Source organism: Coregonus lavaretus (genome assembly GCF_964263955.1).
Source record: "Coregonus lavaretus genome assembly, chromosome: 19".
Lineage (NCBI taxonomy): Eukaryota > Metazoa > Chordata > Actinopteri > Salmoniformes > Salmonidae > Coregonus > Coregonus lavaretus.
The window spans coordinates 26,417,397-26,438,970 of record NC_140006.1 but is presented as its reverse complement, the minus strand read 5'-3'; the positions used below and the strand labels follow the sequence as shown (position 1 = coordinate 26,438,970).

General features: G+C 44.5%; 1 protein-coding gene across 2 annotated transcripts in view; it reads right to left on the bottom strand.

Annotated features, from left to right (window-relative positions):
- The window catches only part of LOC311146746 (XK-related protein 4-like), a gene marked incomplete at both ends in the record, with an annotated part of 91,310 nt that continues 69,736 nt past the window's right edge, over positions 1 to 21,574 (bottom strand). Inside the window, 2 exons of one of the 2 annotated variants that reach the window (XM_084183309.1) lie at positions 1 to 959; positions 13,248 to 13,447. In XM_084183309.1, coding sequence (XP_084039435.1) covers positions 1 to 959; positions 13,248 to 13,447 — 1,159 coding nt within the window. The remainder of the gene's footprint in view (positions 960 to 13,247; positions 13,448 to 21,574) is intronic. The other variant, XM_084183310.1, reaches the window with a different exon arrangement.

The following is a 21,574-nucleotide window of genomic DNA, read 5'->3' as shown; positions in this document are numbered from 1 at the left end:
CTACAACGTGGTCTCGTACTCCAGGCGCTCCTGGACAGTAGTGTCATCTTTGTACTGGAGTCTGGGTGGCGCGGGGGAACAGTCGATGGCCAGGATGGCCTTGCGTATACTCCTGTCCAGTACGTGCCTCTCCCAGGCAGGATAGCGATTCCGACACAGGTCTATTTTGATGACGGTCTCCTCGATGCGCGGGGCGCGGGAGGACGGCGTGGAGGGGGCGGTGGGTCTCACCTGAAACACGGGCATGCAGCCGTCCCTCTCTGTGTATTTGGCGTCTCTACCAATGGTGCCGTCCCCCGAGATGAGGGGCACGCCCCGGTTGGACCTCAGCGAGTTGGTGGCCCCCTCGGCGGGTAGCATGAAGGCAGCGGTGGGGTCATCCAGCACGAGGCTGGGCGAACGTCCAAAGCGGGGCCCGTTGGGGTGAAAGAAGGCGTAGTACATGAGCATGAAGACGATGCCGGTGAGGAAGCTGCTGAAGATGACACAGAGGGCGGGGACGGCGAAGGCGTCGGTGCTCTGAGGGACGCGGTACAGGTACCACAGGGCACTCAGAGCAGTGTTCTCCAGCAGGATCACAAAGTAGTAGATGAAGAGCCTACACCGAGTACGACCTTCCTTCACATTAAACCAACTGAAGATGTAGATGATCCCAACGACCATGTCGAAGACAATCTCCTCCCATTTGGTGATGCAGAACTCGGTCTCGCAGTGGACTATCCAGAAGGTCATAAAGCACCAATGCAGGACGATGAAGATGCCGAAGTAGAGCTGGAACACGGAGGCGAACAGGGCGAAGGTGATGACTCGGGCAGCGATGGTGAAGAAATGCCAGCAGAACTGGATGATGACAGCCAGGTAGCTGATTGGCTTCTTGTCGTCCCGGGAGTCTCGCAGCGCTTTCTGATAGGACGCCAGGGCCCAGGCCAGAGACACCAGGGAGGCAGCCGCTGTCATTCCTACGGAGACACAGAGCGGACAAAAGAACGAATTAGAAACTTACAGTCACAATCACATTTACAGGCATTACATAATGGCAGTAATGTGTGGAAATTTCCTTCCTGTAAGTCTGCCATGTGATGGCTTCTTTAATAATATACTATAATGTCACCAACGGAGGAGTCACAGAAAATGTGTGAAGGAAAAATATATATTTTGCAGGAAGCATCTAAGAAGAGCACTTTTCAAAGAGCAAAGCAACACCAAACAGAACCAGGAGCCAAACGCAAGTATTTTTGCACCAAACACAAACAAAAGCACATTTAGGAGACAAACAACTCTTAACTTGCATCGATGTCTGCATTCCCGCAGAAATCAAATTAGCATAAAAAAAAAATCCCCATCGAAATCTGTCTGTTTAAGCTAGAGATATCCGTTTCTTTGCATGGGCTGACAATCTGAAATGGTCCAGCCGACAGTGTGGTGAAGAAGGCGGTGAGGCTTAAGAAATTCGGCTTGGCCCATAAGACCCTCACAAACCTTTGCAGATGCACCATTGAGAGCACCCGGTGTCACAGGAAGGCCAAGAAGATAATCAAGGACCTCAGCCACCCGAGCCACGGCCTGTTCACCCCGCTACCATCCAGAAGGCGAGGTCAGTACAGGTGCATCAAAGCTGGCAACGAGAGACTGAAAAGCAGCTTCTCTCTCAAGGCCATCAGACTGTTAATTAAATAGTCACCACTAGCCAGCCCCCGCCCAGTACCCTGCCCTGAACCTTAGTCTCTGTTACTAGCCGGCTACCACTCGGTACTCTACCCTGCACCTTAGAGGCTGATGCCCTATGTACATAGTCATGGAACTCTAGTCACTTTAAATAATATTTACATACTGTTTTACCCACTTCAATATGTATGTACTATATTCTAGTCAAGGCCTATCGTATTTAACTATTGCTGTACAGATACTATTCTTCAGATATACTACATATTCTATCCATATACTGTCCGTATTGTCTATACAGCCCATCATACACACAGACATATATATATATATATATATATATTTATACTCCGGACTCCGACATTGCTCGTCCTAATATTTCTAAATTCCATTATTTTACTTTTTAGATTTGTGTGTATTGTTAGATTGCACTGTTGGAGCTAGGAACACAAGCATTTCGCTACATCCGCAATAACATCTGCTAAATATGTGTGTGAGACCAATAACATTTGATTTGATTTGATGGGCTGCGTCTCAATCCACCACATTCCGGTGGGAGAGCTATAGCGCTGTTTGTCAGACCAGGAGAAATCCCGAAAATCGGTCTTCTCACGAAAACGTCTGTAGCGTCCAAATTGTTACAAACTAATATGACCCCTCTATGGAAGGATGAGACTCTCACGAACACGATGGTGTTCTCTGTTTTGCTCTACGACCCCCACAAGTGTCACGGGACTCGTTTGAATGTAACCCGGTACCAGGCAGGAAAATGAATGGAAGTGAATGGGGCACTTTGAGGTATATGGCTAATTCCACACTTAACCAAAAAAGTGTTTAACACTTTTTTGGTTACTACATGATTCCATATGTGTTATTTCATAGTTTGTCTTTATTTTTTACTATCTTTTACATTGTAGAATAATAGTGAAAACCTCAAAACTTTGAAATAACACATATGGAATCATGTAGTAACCAAAAAAAGTGTTAAACAGATCAAAATATATTTTATATTTGAGATTCTTCAAAGTAGCCACTCTTTGCCTTGATGACAGCTTTGCACACTCTTGGCATTCTCTCAACCAGCTTCATGAGGTAGTCATGAGGTAGTCACCTGGAATACATTTCAATTAACAGGTGTGCCTTCTTAAAAGTTAATTTGTGGAATGCATTTGAGTCCATATTATGCCAAGAACTGCTCAAAGAAGCAAAGCGAAACAACAGTCCATCATTACTTTAAGACATGAAGGTCAATACGGAACATTTCAAGAACGTTGAACGTTTCTTCAAGTGCAGTCACAAAAACCATCAAGCGCTAGGATGAAACTGGCTCTCATGAAGACCCAGAGTTACCTCTGCTGCAGAGGATAAGTTCATTAGAGTTACCAGCCTCAGAAATTGCAGCCCAAATAAATGCTTCACAGAGTTCAAGTCACAGACACATCTCAATAACAACTATTCAGAGGGGACTGTGTGAATCAGGCCTTCATGGTCGAATTGCTGCAAAGAAACCACTACTAAAGGACACCATTAAGAAGAAGAGACCTGCTTGGGCCAAGAAACACGAGCAATGGACATTAGACCGGTAGAAATTTGTCCTTTGGTCTGGAGTCCAAATTTGAGATTTTTGGTTCCAACTGCTGTGTCTTTGTGAGACGCGGTGTGGGTGAACGGATGATCTCCGCATGTGTAGTTCCCACCGTAAAGCATGGAGAAGGAGGTGTTATGATGTGGGGGTGCTTTGCTGGTGACACTGTCTGTGATTTATTTAGAATTCAAGGCACACTTAACCAGCATGGCTACCACAGCATTCTGCAGTGATACGCCATCCCATCTGGTTTGGGCTTAGTGGGACTAGCATTTGTTTTTCAACAGGACAATGATCCAACACACACCCAGGCTGTGTAAGGGCTATTTTACCAAGAAGGAGAGTGATGGAGTGCTGCATCAGATGACCTGGCCTCCACAATCCCCCGACCTCAACCCAATTGAGATGGTTTGGGCACTTAGACCTTAGGGGGAGGAACTGCATAGCACAATCTACTCAGTGACTCTCCACAGCACAATTATCTCAATATTAACCCCATTCATTTCCAAGCTGCCTGTAAAATACAGTAATTCACAAGGCCCACTGGTGGTGTTTAGCTCTGAAATATCTGAACTGAGGGACTTTATTGTTACTTTGTACTCAGTTAACTCCAGTAAAGATAGCTGTGGTGAAGGCAGAGGTCCAGGGAAGCCTGGCTAGAGAGTAATGACACTGGGTTTCTCTGAGGAGCTGGGTGCCATGGTTACTAAGTACTCAAGAGTGAGAGGAGACCATCTCCTGGCCTCAATACCAGAGGGAGACAACAGCCCACACACGCACTTGTATGTACACACACACACACACACACACACACACACACACACACACACACACACACACACACACACACACACACACACACTGACTGACAAGTGCTAGAGCAGACATCAGAGAAAGTACAAGTGGACAGACTGAATTGACTGCATTTTACTAGCTTTGTGAAGTAAATCCTGTTGAATACATCTATTGTTTATTATTCTTCTGTAACCCCCTAGGGATTCAAGGGAAACTCTTTAGACTACAACACTGAAATCAGGAGCAATAAGAGGCTAATTGGCAGCCATTCAAGTTCATGTGACCCTTTAATCACACGGAGGAGGACCACATAAATCCTGGGATGCGTCCAAAATAGTACCCTATTCCCTATAGTCCACTACTTTTGAGTCCGCTATAGAGCCCCCCCACTATATAGGGAATAGGGTGCCATTTGGGATGCAGCCCTGGACCTCTCTCTCTGGCAATTATACAATGAGTCTGTTGGACCATGCCAAACGAAGATGGCTTCCTATTAACACGAGTGGCTCTGAAAACGTAATTGCAACAGCTTTGTATCCAATTAAAAGCTAAGGCTTATTTTCCATCAGCCTGTTCAGAATGGGATGTCCCCATTTGGCCCACTCTCCATTTTCTTTGGGAGGCTTAATAAAACATGTTATTCAATCATTGAGCAAATAAAAAGTGAAGAACAGTCGTTATTACGGCGCATGACAGCCACTTACTCATTGCCATAATTCGAGGCAGCTAGGCCTCTCAGTAAACACACTTGCTCTGTTGCTTTATTACATTCTCAAGAGCAAAGAGAGAGTGAAGCGATCTGGGAAATGAAGACTGGTCGAGCTGCGCCGATAACCCCAGTTTATCCAATAGTCTAAAGGCCTGGCTGGGTGGACTAGGTTGTGCTTTTAAAGGTTAGATCAGATCAGACCACATTGAAATGGAGATGATTGCTATTCATTTCAACACAGCTCCCTTGGCTCCTCTTACAATAAAGAGTTAGGTCTACCACTGTGAAGTGGAGCCTCATCCACAAAGAGATCTGGCAACAAGCTGTGCTCTATCTAGTGGGAAAAGTGAGAGAAAAGTGAGAGAAAAACATGATGATGGTGCAGAATACTTAACATTCTCTAGACTGCACTGTTGTGGGAAGGATATTTGTCTGTCTAACCTAGATTTTGGATTACAATGTGGCTGCTACAGACATTTCTGTCCATTTAGAAACAACCTCATACATTATCAATTAATTATCCTGGATATGGATTAATAAATCCAGCTTCAAAAGTTGAAAATGAAAGCCACCCAAACGCCCTTCCAAATTTAAATGAAGAGTTTAGATGAAATTGAAAATATTGGACATCTTCAATGTATGTACATATCAAAGCATCTAGATCTTATTTAGTGCCTCACTCAAAACTCTTTGCCTCCTTGTGGATGGATATTTATGTGGCACCACGGCTCTTCAGAGCATGCATTTTGGTGCAATGTCAACCCTGTTACATTACTCAAGGAGCCTTACAGTACAGCAAAGTGTTTCCCTATTATCCTTTCTGTAGATTTCCTTTGTGTAATGTCTCCCAAATAAGTCCCTATGGGCTTAAGTGTAACTACATGCATTACTTATCTCCCTGTTCCTGGCCTTTAACACCCAGGACCATTACAGTCAATTGCATTTTGTTATCAGACGTGAACATATGGCTGACTCCTGCGCTTTCTAGTAAATTTCACTTCAAAGTCAAACCGAGTCAGTTTTTTAAGGGAGACGTCCTCTCTCTCTTTTTCAGGATGTCAGAACTGGATGGTGTGATGTATACAGTAGGACATCATGCTCATAAAACATGAGAGAAAATAATTGTTGTTCTTTGTCCACTACTATCTGTCCACCACATACAGTACATTGAGCTGGGAGAATCAGACAGCTGTCTGTCTGTCTGTCTGTCTGTCTGTCTGTCTGTCTGTCTGTCTGTCTGTCTGTCTGTCTGTCTGTCTGTCTGTCTGTCTGTCTGTCTGTCTGTCTGTCTGTCTGTCTGTCTGTCTGTCTGTCTGTCTGTCTGTCTGTCTGTCTGCCTGCCTGTCTGTCCTTTATCAATAATATAGCTATGCCTTTAAGCAGATTATTTTTTAGCAACTGTATCTACTATATCGATTGGTCTATTTATTTACATGTGTTTATTTGTTTGTCATTGATTAATGACAGTGTTTAACCCAGTTAGATGCAGGCCAGGCCATTAGGTGTTGGCTGTTGGGGCATGATGAAAGGGTTTAATGACTACTGTGTGAAGTGGGATAATTAACAGGCTGAGGCCAGGAGTGTCAGGGGACTGAGCGGGAGATAGGCCCTGCGTGCGAGTGTTTGTACGCGTTTAGCGCGCATTTAGTTTAGTGCATGCGTGTGAGTGTGTGTGTGCAAGTGTGTGTGTGTGTCTGCAGAAGAAAGCATATCCCTCCTCTGCCCTCACACACAAATGTGCAGCGTATCTCGATGAGGGGAGGGAAGCCAAAGCCAGAGGAACCTGCCTAGCTGGAACGGTCCAGTAGCATGCTTCCTGGCTACTGGACTGTGTGATTTGACTGGTCATATAATGCTCCTCTCCTCTCCTCTCCTCTCCTCTCCTCTCCTCTCCTCTCCTCTCCTCTCCTCTCCTCTCCTCTCCTCTCCTCTCCTCTCCTCTCCTCTCCTCTCCTCTCCTCTCCTCTCCTCTCCGCTCCTCCTGCTCACAGAAGCTACAGTAATTTGGGGATGCGGGCGGACTGAGGATCAGGGAGGAGCGGGGGTTATGTAAACCACAGCAGCATCACTGCAGCACTGTCTGGGGCTACCTATTCCATATGCAGTGCATTACCTTTAACCAGACTAGTGCACTATATAGGGAATTTGGGGCCATTTCGACAGCAAAGGATCTGGCCAAAAGTACTATATAAGGTACTATAGAGTATAAGCACTACATAGGGAATTGTAATTTCAGATGTAGCTTTTGTCTCCTTAGTATCTTCCACACGGAGGACTTAACAGTAAAATAACTAACTGATGGGAAATACCTGCTTCAGTAGCAGCAGCAGCAAGGTCATTACTGTTGACAGCACTGGGAAATGGATATGGGAAATAAAACGCTCATGAGTGTCTGCTTCCTGGTATACTGTACAGTTGAGCTTTGTCAGAGTGGTTTTCTCCTCATCGACCCATGCCTTTGGCAACCCATACCTTTGGCAACAATAGTGTTACTGACAGTTCCTTGCTTTGTCACTGCTTTTATAAAATGACAAAATATGGATTTCTCACTGCAAGCAACAGAGCTGTATAACTAACTCTCTGGATAACTCTCTTAGTGATCCTTAAAATATATTCTCTGGTACTTTTGTATAAAATTGCGTACTACGTCACAAATGTAGAGATATGTGCACCACGTCATTGCTCTCTCTCTCTCTCTCTCTCTCTCTCTCTCTCTCTCTCTCTCTCTTGCTCTACTGTGTGTGTGTCTTATTAGCTGTCACTCAAACGGCGAGGGGCTGAAGCTCATTGGCTGAAACTCGACTTGCTAGGTGGCTGTCCCACGTGGGGGTAAATCGAGGGAAAATGGCTCTGCACAGCTTCCAGAAAACAGTCGCTTTCAAAGGTGCTATCTAGAACCTAAAAGAGTTCTTCGGCTGTCCCCATAGGAGAACCCTTTGATTAACTATTTTTTGTTCCAGGTTTTTTTTTTTTACCTTTATTGAACCAGGTAAGTCAGTTGAGAACAAGTTCTCATTTACAACTGCGACCTGGCCAAGATAAAGCAAAGCAGTGCAATAAAAACAACAACACAGAGTTACATATGGGGTAAAACAAAACATAAAGTCAAAAATACAACAGAAAATATATATACAGTGTGTGCAAATTTAGCAAGTTATGGAGGTAAGGCAATAAATAGGCCATAGTGCAAAATAATTACAATTAGTATTAACACTGGAATGATAGATGTGCAAGAGATTATGTGAAAATAGAGATACTGGGGTGCAAATGAGCAAAATAAATAACAATATGGGGATGAGGTAGTTGGGTGGGCTAATTTCAGATGCGCTGTGTACATGTAGAACCCTTTCCACAGAGGGTTCTACATGGAATCCAAAAGGGTACTACCTGGAACCAAAAAGGGTTATCCTATGGGGACAGCCGAAAAAAACCTTTTGGAACCCTTTTTTCTAAGAGTGTAGGGATTTCTTGGCTAACTGAGGTAAAACAGTAATTATGCTCCTGTAAGTGTATGAACTACACATTGACATCCAGCCCAAAGCAGGAGGTTTAAAAAATACTTACTAGTCGCCAAAGTACCGGAGCCTGTCTTTAAGTCGTAGGGCAACTTCTACTTTTATCTTTCTTATCTGGTTTCAAAGGTTGAATAATATGACATCTGTAGCCGCTACTCAGACTGTGATGTCCAAAAATAAGTTATTTGATCTTCCCGAGACATCACACAGTATCTTATCGATGCATACAAAATGGAATTCCTTGTCCTGGATTGACTTCAAACGAAGTGAATGCTGCTCTGATGTGAAAGGAATACCTAACATTTTCAACATTGGAAAGAATATGTCTCCTTTTTGAAAATAGAATGTGAAGCGATTGTAGAATTACCAGAATATTCCTCATAAATTGGTCAAAATAGGAATGCAATGAGTTGAGACACCAGAGAGAGAGAGAGAGAGAGAGAGACAGAGAGAGAGAGAGAGAGAGAGAGAGAGAGAGAGAGAGAGAGAGAGAGAGAGACAGAGAGAGAGAGAGAGAGAGAGAGAGAGAGAGAGAGAGAGAGAGAGAGAGAGAGAGAGAGAGAGAGAGATCATGGCCGCATGATCAAAATAACATCTTGCTTAACTGCAGGGATTTGAAAAACAGCCAGGATTGGCCTTCTAAAATAATTCCAGAACAGGGGAGAGAGTCAGACAGACTGTTGTGGTGAAGAAGAAGACATTACCTCAATGAACGTATCTAGCGGAGAGTGCAATGAAGACAAGTCATTTAAAGAGCACACACAGGGGGCCTGATCCAGCCTTATCAAACACATTAACACACACTTATTTGGAAAGTGAGAAAGCAAGCTCATCCCTACTATGGTGGGTGTTTAAACACATGGGCTAGTTCATCAGATTATAGGATGTATTGTTTTAACTAAATGCTTTTAGACAAATGAGCTGTGATATGCCACTGGGTTAATTGGTTTCTTAATCAACACAGAAGGTAGGACTTGACTTCCATTTCAAAAAGCTCTCCATGTTAGCTCCCTGTGATATCGCAGTGTGTTGAGATTTTACAACACTATCTCTAATTTCTCCTGTTCTTTTCCAATATAAGAGTAACCAAGTGAAATGTGTTTTCATATTCATTCAATAGGCAACCAACTGCACTGTACTCTTGACTTAGGGCAGAGAGGGGTTGCTGAATACCCTTATTTTTTTACCTGGGATAGTACTTACGATTGCAGTGAAGACAAAGTAGGTGGTAATTCAGGAAAAGTGCTGCAAGAAATACAGTCAAGCTGAAGAATTGCTCACTTACAGGAGTTGGTTAGATAGGCCTCCTGGAGAATATTCCTTCTCCCAGGAAGGAAGTGTGTCACTCTGACAGAGTGTAAAAGAGGAAAAACTGACGACTGATGAGGGCTGGCTGACTGCTAGTGTGGGCTAAAACCACAGTAGCTATGGAAACTTAGAGAGGGGTAGGAAAAAAGAATGACAAAGAATGACAAAGAATGAGAGAGAGAGAGAGAGAGAGAGAGAGAGAGAGAGAGAGAGAGAGAGAGAGAGAGAGAGAGAGAGAGAGAGAGAGAGAGGGGGGGGGGGGGGTAGAGAGAGAGGAGAGAGAGAGAGAGAGAGAGAGAGAGAGAGAGGTAGAGAGAGAGAGAGAGAGAGAGAGAGAGAGAGAGAGAGAGAGAGAGAGAGAGAGAGAGAGAGCGAGAGAGAGAGGTAGAGAGAGAGAGAGAGAGAGGGAGCGGTAGAGAGAGAGAGAGAGAGAGAGAGAGACAGAGAAACTCTAAATAACGCATGTAGAGCAGAATTGGGCCAATACCCCCTCCTTATTCGAATAGAAAAAAGAGCCATCAAATTTTACAACCATCTAAAAACAAGTGACCCCAAAACATTCCATCACACAGCTCTACTATGTCAAGAGATGAAACTAGAGAAGAGTCCCCTCAGCCAGCTGGTTCTGAGGCTCAGTTCACTAACCAAAACCAACCTCATAGAGCCTCAGGACAGCACTCAGAAAATCTGACCCAACCAAATCATCACAAAGCAAAAAGAAAAATATATCACCTATTGGAAAGACACCACAAAAAATCAAAGTAAACTTCAATGCTATTTGGCTCTAAACAGACAGTACATGGTGGCAGACTATCTGACCACTGTGACTGATAGAAAACTGAGGAAAACAATGACTAGGTACAGACTCAGTGAGCACAGTCTGGCTATAGAGACCGGTCGTCACAGGAAAACCTGGCTGCCCAGAGAGGACAGGCTGTGCTCACTCTGCCCCCGGGGAGAGGTAGAGACAGAGCTGCATTTCCTATTACACTGTGACAAATACTCAGACCTAAGATAATCTTTTTTTGCCAAAATTATCATTCAGTACAAACAATTTGAAACTATAAAAGAGGAAGAAAAAATCCAATATTTATTGGGTGAAAAACCTAAATGTGCAATTTTGGCAGCCAAATATGTGTCCTCCTGCCACAACCTGAGGGACAGCCAGTGAAAAGTGTAATGTAATGTCAATAATATTTCCTGTTTTGTTTTTCATACCATGTAATGTGTCTTCTCAGTCATGTTGAGATTGCTTGACTACTATTGCTTTAATGTATTGTTATTCTCATTAATATTGTTGTTGTAGTTGCTATTAATGGTAATTCCATTTCCACTACTACTATTATTATTATTGCTGTTGGTCCCACCATTTTTGTTATATCTATACTTTGACAATGTAAGTCATTTTACTTGCCATGTCAATAAAGTCTATTGAATTGAATTGAGTTGAATTGAGAGAGGTAGAGAGAGAGATAGAGAGAGAGAGAGAGAGAGAGAGAGAGAGAGAGAGAGAGAGGTAGAGAGGAAGAGAGAGAGAGAAAGAGGTAGAGAGAGAGAGAGAGGTAGAGAGAGAGAGAGGTAGAGAGAGAGCGGGGTAGAGAGAGAGGTAGAGAGAGAGAGAGGTAGAGAGAGAGAGAGAGAGGTAGAGAGAGAGGTAGAGAGAGAGAGAGGTAGAGAGAGAGAGAGGTAGCGAGAGAGAGAGAGAGAGGGGTAGAGAGAGAGAGGTAGAGAGAGGTAGAGAGAGAGGTAGAGAGAGAGAGAGAGAGCAAGAGAGAGAGAGAGGGGTAGAGAGAGAGAGAGGTAGAGAGAGAGGTAGAGAGAGAGAGAGAGAGCAAGAGAGAGAGAGAGGTAGAGAGGTAGAGAGAGAGCAAGAGAGAAAGACTGTCATGAAAAAATATAATTATATATCCTTATTAAATGACATGATGATTGTATGCTGTAAATGTGTTGTTACAGTCTCTAGTCTCCTGAGAAATGAATGAGAACAAATTAATGGACTGACAAACCCATACATGGAGACAGATTTAGATGATGCATCATGTCAACAGAAAGCTCGACATTCACTTCAAATGGGAATGGTACTGTAGCTGTACTCTTGTTTTCGTTTTACTATAAATTGTAGCAGTAAATAGTCAATGGGATTAGACCAGGTAATAAAAGTGACCATTGATTGAGTATTTTCTTTTAACACTGGTCCTCCCTCAAAGCATTGGAGGAGTCCTGTGAGCAATGCTACCTGATGTCAATCAAGGTTAGAGAGACCCAGGGGGTCCAGATATCTAATGGCCAGGTCTCGTTGACGATAGAAACCAAATGTATAACACACCGTACGTTAGAGGAGCCAACATTGAACAACCACATTGTCATGTATTTTTATAGAAAACTGTTTATGAGCAAAACGGTACGGGGGACTATAACTGGGAGGTCAAGCCAAGGTCAGTGATGCTACATGGGAGGGTTTTAGGTGCTCTATAAATCCACTGTAATGTCCTCAAGTCTCGTTGAGCCGAGGATGGGATTTTCAGAGCAATTAACTTTCCCCATCCATTCCATCCACATTTCTCTGCCTGGCCACTGTACTATAGCATACTGTGAATTTCAAATGGAAGAAGAGGATCCTAGAAATATACTCTCTTTTTTTCCCAAGGCTCCTAGCTACAGTGATTAACATCTTGCATTATGTAAATGTTCCACTTGTAAATCTTGTGATGCAACTCATACAGTATGAATAGAATCATTTTGCAATGATGGATGGAGAGAGACTGACAAGAAGGAATACAACTGATAGTGACTACATCCACATACATGTCAGAATCCCACGCTCGTCAGCATCCTCTCTATTATTTTTGCTCTCCCTCTCAAGCTGATCTCAGGTTTTTCTGAACCCTTCTCCTTTCCTCTCCTCTCCTCTCCTCACCGCTAACGTCAGAGGAGGCCAAATCTTCTTTAACGTAGCAGAAAGAGCATAAGTGCCTCTTAAGTGCAGCAAAGACTCTCCTTCCAGTGACTCAGCACAGCAGAGGAGAAGGCAGAGCAAAGCAAGGCTGTGGAGTTGTTGGGATGACGGACAAGGAGAAGACTTGTTGTAGTGTTTAGGCCCACAGCAGGCCTGGAAGCCTTCCACTGGCCTAAATGTGGCCAGTTTCCCTCCCTGTGTGTGTGTGTGTGTGTGTGTGTGTGTGTGTGTGTGTGTGTGTGTGTGTGTGTGTGTGTGTGTGTGTGTGTGTGTGTGTGTGTGCGAGTGTGTGCGCGTGTGTGCCAGCCCAGCCAGTATAATTAAACATGATTCTTTGCCCCGGAGAGAGGACCACTCACTGTCTGTGCTCAACATCACATTATGCCTGCATTTCCAAGAGCAGACATTACATTTATGTGCTTCTGTTTACACTGACAAATAAGTGTTCCACACAGTCCTGGCTTACAATACAACACCTGGGTGGTGGTGGTGTTATTTTAAACCGTGGCAATCGATACATCTCAACCTGTGAAACCCTAACACTGCTTTACAACAGACAGAGACAATGAATGGGAATAGTGAAAATGGAGAGAGTGTTAGAAAGTGTGGTTTTCAGAAAGTATGTTGGATGGCCTGTGTATTTACAGTATGTGTACAGTGGCAGATAGATGGGGTGAGAGGGAGAGTGTTAATACAGGGTGTGGTTCCAGACAGTACCTTGGACGGCCTGCAGTTTGTTGGTCTGGATGATAATGCAGAGCTGCAGGACCAGCTGAGGAGCACTCTCCAGGAAGGTGGCCAGGAGGTGCAGCATGCTGACGTCAGCGAACTCGTACACCATCCTCCAGTAGAACCTCCAGTGGTCATGGTCCCCACTGCGCCGACTCCGGATGCCCAGGTAGATGGCATGGAAATACCTGGGATAAAAGGAAACAATAAGTCCATGAGCCAAATTACAGGACACCCGTGGCGCATTTCCACTAAGGATTTACCCCAGTGTTTTACCCAAAAGGCTCAAACTTTTCTGTTTTCATCTACGCGTGCTGGCACCCATGTCTCACTGGGCCATGGCTCCAGCGGACCAGCTCTGACTTTCAGCTTGCATTTACATAACAATGGCTAACTGTGGACTTTAACACCTTCTTACAAAACAACAGTCTTGATGATGCAGATGTTGTTGATTCTCCTCGTCACAAGTCTGTAGTGTCACACTCCTGATGGAAACACAATAACACTAGAGCTTACATTAACATAAAACACTGCGAAACCCTGGTGTGGTGGTAAGTCTAGATGGAAAAGCACCAGCAGTGACCTTGTCAAGAAGTTTGGATCTCTTGGCATAACAGCTTAGAATCCCCTGATTGGTTATACATGTACAGTATATAAAGAATTATATCATATTAGAGTTTTTATGTGGCCCTTTTCATCTCTCTTCATTCTCTTACAATCCTATCTACAATTAATTTGACCAGGACTCATTTCTAACATTGGGTCCTATGCAACAGAATGCATTTAGCAGTAAAAGGCTGCCTGATGTTGTGTTGTGTTATCCTGTGTGTTAGGTATGTCTAAGGATGCACATGTATTTGATGTGAATTATGTTCTGCTATTGCAGTTGATCCTGTGAATACTGACATAATGTGGCTAGAAACAAACACAGAGTAAGTGATGTGATCCCCTGTAGCTCAGTTGGTAGAGCAGTTGGTAGAGCATGGCGCTTGCAACGCCAAGGTTTTGGGTTTGTTTCCCACGGGGGGCCAGTATGAAAATGTATGCACTCACTAACTGTAAGTCGCTCTGGATAAGAGCGTCTGCTAAATTACTAAAATGTAAATGCGATTGTTAAGTAAATTTAGCTTGGTATTGTAGCTAGAATAATGTTTTTGATATACATGTACGTTTAATCTGTAATTGCAAATTAATAAATATATGAAAGAATAATGACCAATTGTTTTCTAAAAGTAGACTTAATTGTTACACAGTGAGAACGTCTCAAATTAAATTTTATTGGTCACATACACGTGTTTAGCAGATGTTATTGCGGGTGTAGCGAAATGCTTGTGCTTCTAGCTCCGACAGTGCAGTAATATCTAAGAAGTAATATCTAACAATTTCACAACATATACCCAATACACACAAATCTAAGTAAGGAATGAATGAAGAATATATACATATATTTGGACGAGCGATGTCAGAGCGGCATGGACTAAGATACAGTAGAATAGTATAGAATACAGTATATACATATGAGATGAGTAATGCAAGATATGTAAACATTATTACATAAAAAAAAAAACATTTTAGTAATTTTATTAAAGTGACTAAAATACCGTAGAATAGTATAGAATACAGTTAATACATATGAGATGAGTAATGCAAGATATGTAAACATTATTAAAGTGGCTAGTGTTCAATTTTTTAAAGTGGCCAGTGATTTCTAGTCTATGTCTATAGGCAGCAGCCTCTAATGTGCTAGTGATTGCTGTTTAACAGTCTGATGGCCTTGAGATAGAAGCTGTTTTTCAGTCTCTCGGTCCCAGCTTTGATGCACCTGTACTGACCTCGCCTTCTGGATGATAGCGGGCAGAACAGGCAGTGTCTTGGGTGGTTGATGTCCTTGATGATCTTTTTGGCCTTCCTGTGACATCGGGTGCTGTAGGTGTCCTGGAGGGCAGGTAGTTTGCCCCCAGTAATGAGTTGGGCAGACCGCACCACCCTCTGTAGAGCCTTGCGGTTGCGGGCGGTGCAGTTGCCGTACCAGGTGATACAGCCCGACAGGATGCTCTCAATTGAGCATCTTTAAAGGTTTGTGAGGGTTTTAGGTGCCAAGACACATTTCTTCAGCCTCCTGATGTTAAATATGCTCTGTTGCACCTTCTTCACCACACTGTCTGTGTGGGTGGTCCATTTCAGTTTGTCAGTGATGTGTACGCTAAGGAACTTGAAGCTTTCCACCTTCTCCACTGCGGTCCCGTCGATGTGGCTAGGGGGGTGCACCCTCTGCTGTTTCCTGAAGTCCACGATCATCTCCTTTGTTTTGTTGACGTTGAGTGAGAGGTTATTTTCCTGGCACCACACTCCCAGAGCCCTCACCTCCTCCCTGTAGGCTGTCTCGTCATTATTGGTAATCAAGTCTACTACTGTTGTGTCGTCTGCAAACTTGATGATTGAGTTGGAGGCGTGCTTGGCCACGCAGTCATGGGTGAACAGGGAGTACAGGAGTGGGCTGAGCACGCACACTTGTGGGGCCCCAGTGTTGAGGATCAGCGAAGTGGAGGTGTTGTTTCCTACCTTCACCACCTGGGGGCGTTCCGTCAGGAAGTCCAGGACCCAGTTGCACAGGGTGGGGTTCAGACCCAGGGCCTCGAGCTTAATGATGAGCTATGGTACTATGGTGTTGAATGCTGATCTATAGTCAATGAACAGCATTCTTACATAGGTATTCCTCTTGTCCAGATGGAATAGGGCAGTGTGCAGAGTGATGGCGATTGCATCGTCTGTGGATCTATTGGGGCAGTAAGCAAATTGAAGTTGGTCTAGGGTGGCAGGTAAGGTAGAGGTGATATGATCCTTGACTAGTTTCTCAAAGCACTTCATGATGACAGAGGTGAGTGCTACGGGGCGATAGTTGTTTAGTTCAGTTACCTTTTCTTTCTTGGGTACAGGAACAATGGTGGCCATCTTGGAGCATGTGGGGACATCAGACTGGGATAGGGAGAGATTGAATATGCCCGTAAACACACCAGCCAGCAGGTCTGCGCATGCTCTGAGGACACGGCTAGGGATGTCGTCTGGGCCGGCAGCCTTGCGAGGGTTAACACGTTTAAATGTTTTACTCACGTCGGCCATGGAAAAGGCGAGTCCACAGTCCTTGGTAGCTGCACTGTGTTATCCTCAAAGCGGGCGAAGAAGGTGTTTAGCTTGTCCGGAAGCAAGACGTCGGTCTCGGTGATGAGGCTGGTTTTCCTTTTGTAGTCCGTGATTGTCTGTAGACCCTGCCACATACGTCTCGTGTCTGAGCTGTTGAATTGCGACTCCACTTTGTCTCTATACTGACGTTTTACTTGTTTGATTGCCTTGCGGAGTGAATAACTACACTGTTTGTATTCTGCCATATTCCTAGACAAATTGCCATGGTTAAATGCGGTGGTTCGCGCTTTCAGGTTTGTGTGAATGCTGCCATCTATCCACGGTTTCTGGTTAGGTTAGGTTTTGAAGCAGATGCTAAGCTACAGGACTGTTTTGCTAGCACAGACTGGAATATTAACCCGGGATTCTACCGATGGCATTAAGGAGTACACCACATCAGTCACCGGCTTCATCAATAAGTGCATCGATGACGTCGTCCCCACAGTGACTGTACGTACATACCCCAACCAGAAGCCATGGATTATAGGCAACATCCGCACTGAGCTAAAGGATAGAGCTGCCGCTTTCAAGGAGCGGGACTCTAACCCGGATGCTTATAAAAAATCCCACTATGCCCTCCGAAGAACCATCAAACAGGCAAAGCATCAATACAGGACTAAGATCGAATCGTACTACACCAGACTACAAAGGGAAGCACAGCCACGAGCTGCCCAGTGACACGAGCCTACCAGACGAGCTACATTTCTTCTATGCTCGCTTCGAGGCAAGTAACACTGAAACATGCATGAGAGCATCAGCTGTTCCGGACGACCGTGTAATCACGTTCTCCGTAGCCGATGTGAGTAAGACCTTTAAACAGGTCAACATTCAGAAGGCCGCAGGGCCAGACGGATTACCAGGACGTGTACTCTGAGCATGCGCTGACCAACTGGCAAGTGTCTTCACTGACATTTTCAACCTCTCCCTGTCTGAGTCTATAATACCAAGATGTTTCAAGCAGACCACCATAGTCCCTGTGCCCAAGAACACTAAGGTAACCTGCCTAAATGACTACCGACCCGTAGCACTCACATCTGTAGCCATGAAGTGCGTTGAAAGGCTGGTCATGGCTCACATCAACATCATTAACCCAGAAACCCTAGAAACACTCCAATGTGCATACCACCCCAACAGATCCACATAATATGCAATCTCTATTGCGCTCCACACTGCCCTTTCAAACCTGGACAAAAGGAACACCTATGTGAGAATGCTATTCATTGACTACAGCTCAGTTTTCAACACCATAGTGCCCTCAAAGCTCATCACTAAGCTAAGGACCCTGGGACTAAACACCTCCCTCTGCAACTGGATCCTGGACTTCCTGGCGGGCCGCCCCTAGGTGGTAAGGGTAGGTAACAACACATCCGCCATGCTGATCCTCAACACGTGGGCCCCTCAGGGGTGCGTGCTCAGTCCCCTCCTGTACTCCCTGTTCACTCATGACTGCATGGCCAGGTACGACTCCAACACCATCATTAAGTTTGTGATGACTCAACAGTGGTAGGCCTGATCACCGACAACAACGAGACAGCCTATAGGGAGGAGGTCAGAGACCTGGCCGTATGGTGCCAGGACAACAACCTCTCCCTCAACGTGATCAAGACAATGGAGATGATTGTGGACTACAGGAAAAAGAAGAGGACCGAGCACATCCCCATTCTCATCGACGGGGCTGTAGTGGAGCAGGTTGAGAGCTTCAAGTTCCTTGGTGTCCACATCACCAACAAATTAACATGGTCCACGCATACCAAGACAGTCGTGAAGAGGGCACGACAAAACCTATTCCCCCTAAGGAGATTGAAAAGATTTGGCATGGGTCCTCAGATCCTCAAAAGGTTCTACAGCTGCACCATCGAGAGCATCCTGACTGGTTGCATCACTGCCTGGTATGGCAACTGCTCGGCCTCCGACCACAAGGCACTACAGAGGGTAGTGCGTACGGCCTAGTACATCATTGGGGCCAAGCTTCATGCCATCCAGGACCTCTATACCAGGCGGTGTCAGAGGAAGGCCCTAAAAATTGTGAAAGACTCCAGCCACCCTAGTCATAGACTGTTCTCTCTGCTACCGCACGGCAAGCAGTACCGGAGTGCCAAGTCTAGTTCCAAGATGCTTCTAAACAGCTTCTACCCCCAAGCCATAAGACTCCTGAACATCTAATCAAATGGCTAACCAGACTATTTGCAACCCCCCCCCCCCCCCATATTTTTATTTCGTATTATTTTATATTGTATTTTTTGGTATTCTTTCTTAAAATGCATTGTTGGTTAAGGGCTTGTAAGTAAGCATTCACCTGTTGTATTAGGCGCATGTGACAAATACATTTGATTTGATTTGATATGATTTAATAGTCACAGTGGGTACGACATCTCCTATACACTTCCTGATAAGCTCAGTTACCGTATCAGTGTATTAGTCTAAATTATTTTCGCAAGCTACCCGGAACATATCCAAGTCCGTGTGATCAAAACAATCTTGAAGCGTGGATTCCGATTGGTCAGACCAGTATTGGATAGTCCTTAGCACGGTTACTTCCTGTTTGAGTTTCTGCCTATAGGAAGGGAGAAGCAAAATGGAGTCGTGGTCAGATTTGCCAAAAGGAGGGCCGGGGAGGGCCTTGTAAGCATCCCAGATGTTTGAATAACAGTGGTCGAGTGTTTTAGCAGCGCGAGTACTACAGTCGATATGTTGATAGAACTTCGGCAGTCTTCAAATTTGCTTTGCTAAAATCCCCAGCTACAATAAATGCAGCCTCAGGATATGTGGTTTCCAGTTTGCATAAAGTCCAGTGAAGTTCTTTGAGGGCCGTCGTGGTATTGGCTTGAGGGGTGATATAAACGGCCATGGCTATAACAGAGGAAAATTATCTTGGGAGATAATACGGTCGTCATTTGATTGTGAGGTATTCTAGGTCAGGTGAACAAAAGGACTTGAGTTCCTGTATGTTACTACAATTACACCATGAGTCGTTAATCATGAAACACACACCTCCGCCCTTCAGCTTCCCGGAGAGATATTTATTCCTGTCTGTGCGATGAACTGAGAATCGACAGAGTATCCAGTAGGCCCTGATGTCTCTCTGGAATGAAATCCTTGCCCTGAGCTTGTCAACTTTGTTATCCAAAGACTGAACATTAGCGAGTAATATACTCGGAAGCGGTGGGTGGTGTGCACGCCTCCTATGTCGAACCAGCAGGCCGCCTCGAGTGCCTCTCCTCCGCCGGCGATGTTTTGGGTCGGCCTCTGGAATCAGTTCAATTGCTGGGTAGAGCGAACAAAGGATCTGCTTCGGGAAAGTTGTATTCCTGGTCGTAATGCTGGTAGTTCTGGTGAGTTACCGCAGCTCTGATATCCAATAGTTCTTCCTGGCTGTATGTAATGACACTAAACATTTCCTGAGCTAATAATGTAAAAAATAATACATAAAAAAACAAAATACTGCAAAGTTTCCTAAGAGCTAGTCGCGAGGCCGTCATCTCCGACGGCGCCAGCATTTTAGACCAACAAACACTAAGTGGCACTTAAGATGAGTTAACCTCTGCATTGGCCTTTCTCTTCCTCCATCTTTCCCTCTCCCTCCACCCCCACGGGCAGAAACCAGCTATCCGTTTTCTTGTTCTAGGCTGCCCATAGGGCTCTGGTAAAAAGTAGTGCACTATATTGTCATGGTTCCACAGAGAGACCGTCCTAGAGACATTAATGACACTCAGGTGTGTCCTATTACTCATTATGATTTCCCTGTTAAAAGAGGTGTGTTTTCTGTTGTCCTTTGCAGAAGCTTTAATTGTTTGCCGTGTGCTTTTGTCTCCTGAGTGAGTTTTCAAGACTTAGTGTTTGTTGTTTTTCCCGTGTTACTGTGATCCTTCAGTTACCGTTTCTCAGTAAAGTATTATGTTTATCCTTAACCACTGATTCCTCGTCTGGTCTCTTCTCTGCTCCTGGGTCCAACCTCACCACGTCACATACAGTTGAAGTCGGAAGTTTACATACACTTAGGTTGGAGTCATTCAAATTCATTTTTCAACCACTCCACACATTTCTTGTTAACAAACAATAGTTTTGGCAAGTCGGTTAGGACATCTACTTTGTGCATGACACAAGTAATTTTTCCAATAATTGTTTACAGACAGATTATTTCACATATAATTCACTGTATCACAATTCCAGTGGGTCAGAAGTTTACATACACTAAGTTGACTGTGCCTTTAAACAGCTTGGAAAATTCCGGAAAATAATGTCATGCCTTTAGAAGCTTCTGATAGGCTAATTGACATAATATGAGTCAATTGGAAGTGCACCTGTGGATGTATTTCAAGGCCTACCTTCAAACTCAGTGCCTCTTTGCTTGACATCATGGGAAAATCAAAAGAAATCAGCCAAGACCTCAGAATATTTTTGTAAACCTCCACAAGTCTGGTTCATCCTTGGGAGCAATTTCCAAATGCCTGAAGGTACCACGTTTATCTGTACAAACAATAGTATGCAAGTATAAACACCATGGGTGCAAACAGCCGTCAAACCGCTCAGGAAGGAGACGCGTTCTGTCTCCTAGAGATGAACGTACTTTGGTGCGGAAAGTGCAAATCAATCCCTTAATAACAGCAAAGGACCTTGTGAAGATGCTGGAGGAAACAGGTACAAAAGTATCTATATCCACAGTAAAATGAGTCCTATATCGACATAACCTGAAAGGCTGCTCAGCAAGGAAGAAGCCACTGCTCCAAAACCGCCATAAAAAAGCCAGACTACGGTTTGCAACTGCACATGGGGACAAAGATCGTACTTTATGGAGAAATGCCCACAGGTCTGATGAAACAAAAATAGAACTGTTTGGCCATATTGACCATCGTTATGTTTGGAGGAAAAAGGGGGGACTTGCAAGCCGAAGAACACCATCCCAACCGTGAAGCACGGGGGTGGCAGCATCATGCTGTGGGGGTGCTTTTCTGCAGGAGGGACTGGTGCACTTCACAAAATAGATGGCATCATGAGGATGAAAAATTATGTGGATATATTGAAGCAACATCTCAAGACATCAGTCAGGAAGTTAAAGCTTGGTCGCAAATGGGTCTTCCAAATGGACAATGACCCCAAGCATCCTTCCAAAGTTGTGGCAAAATGGCTTAAGGACA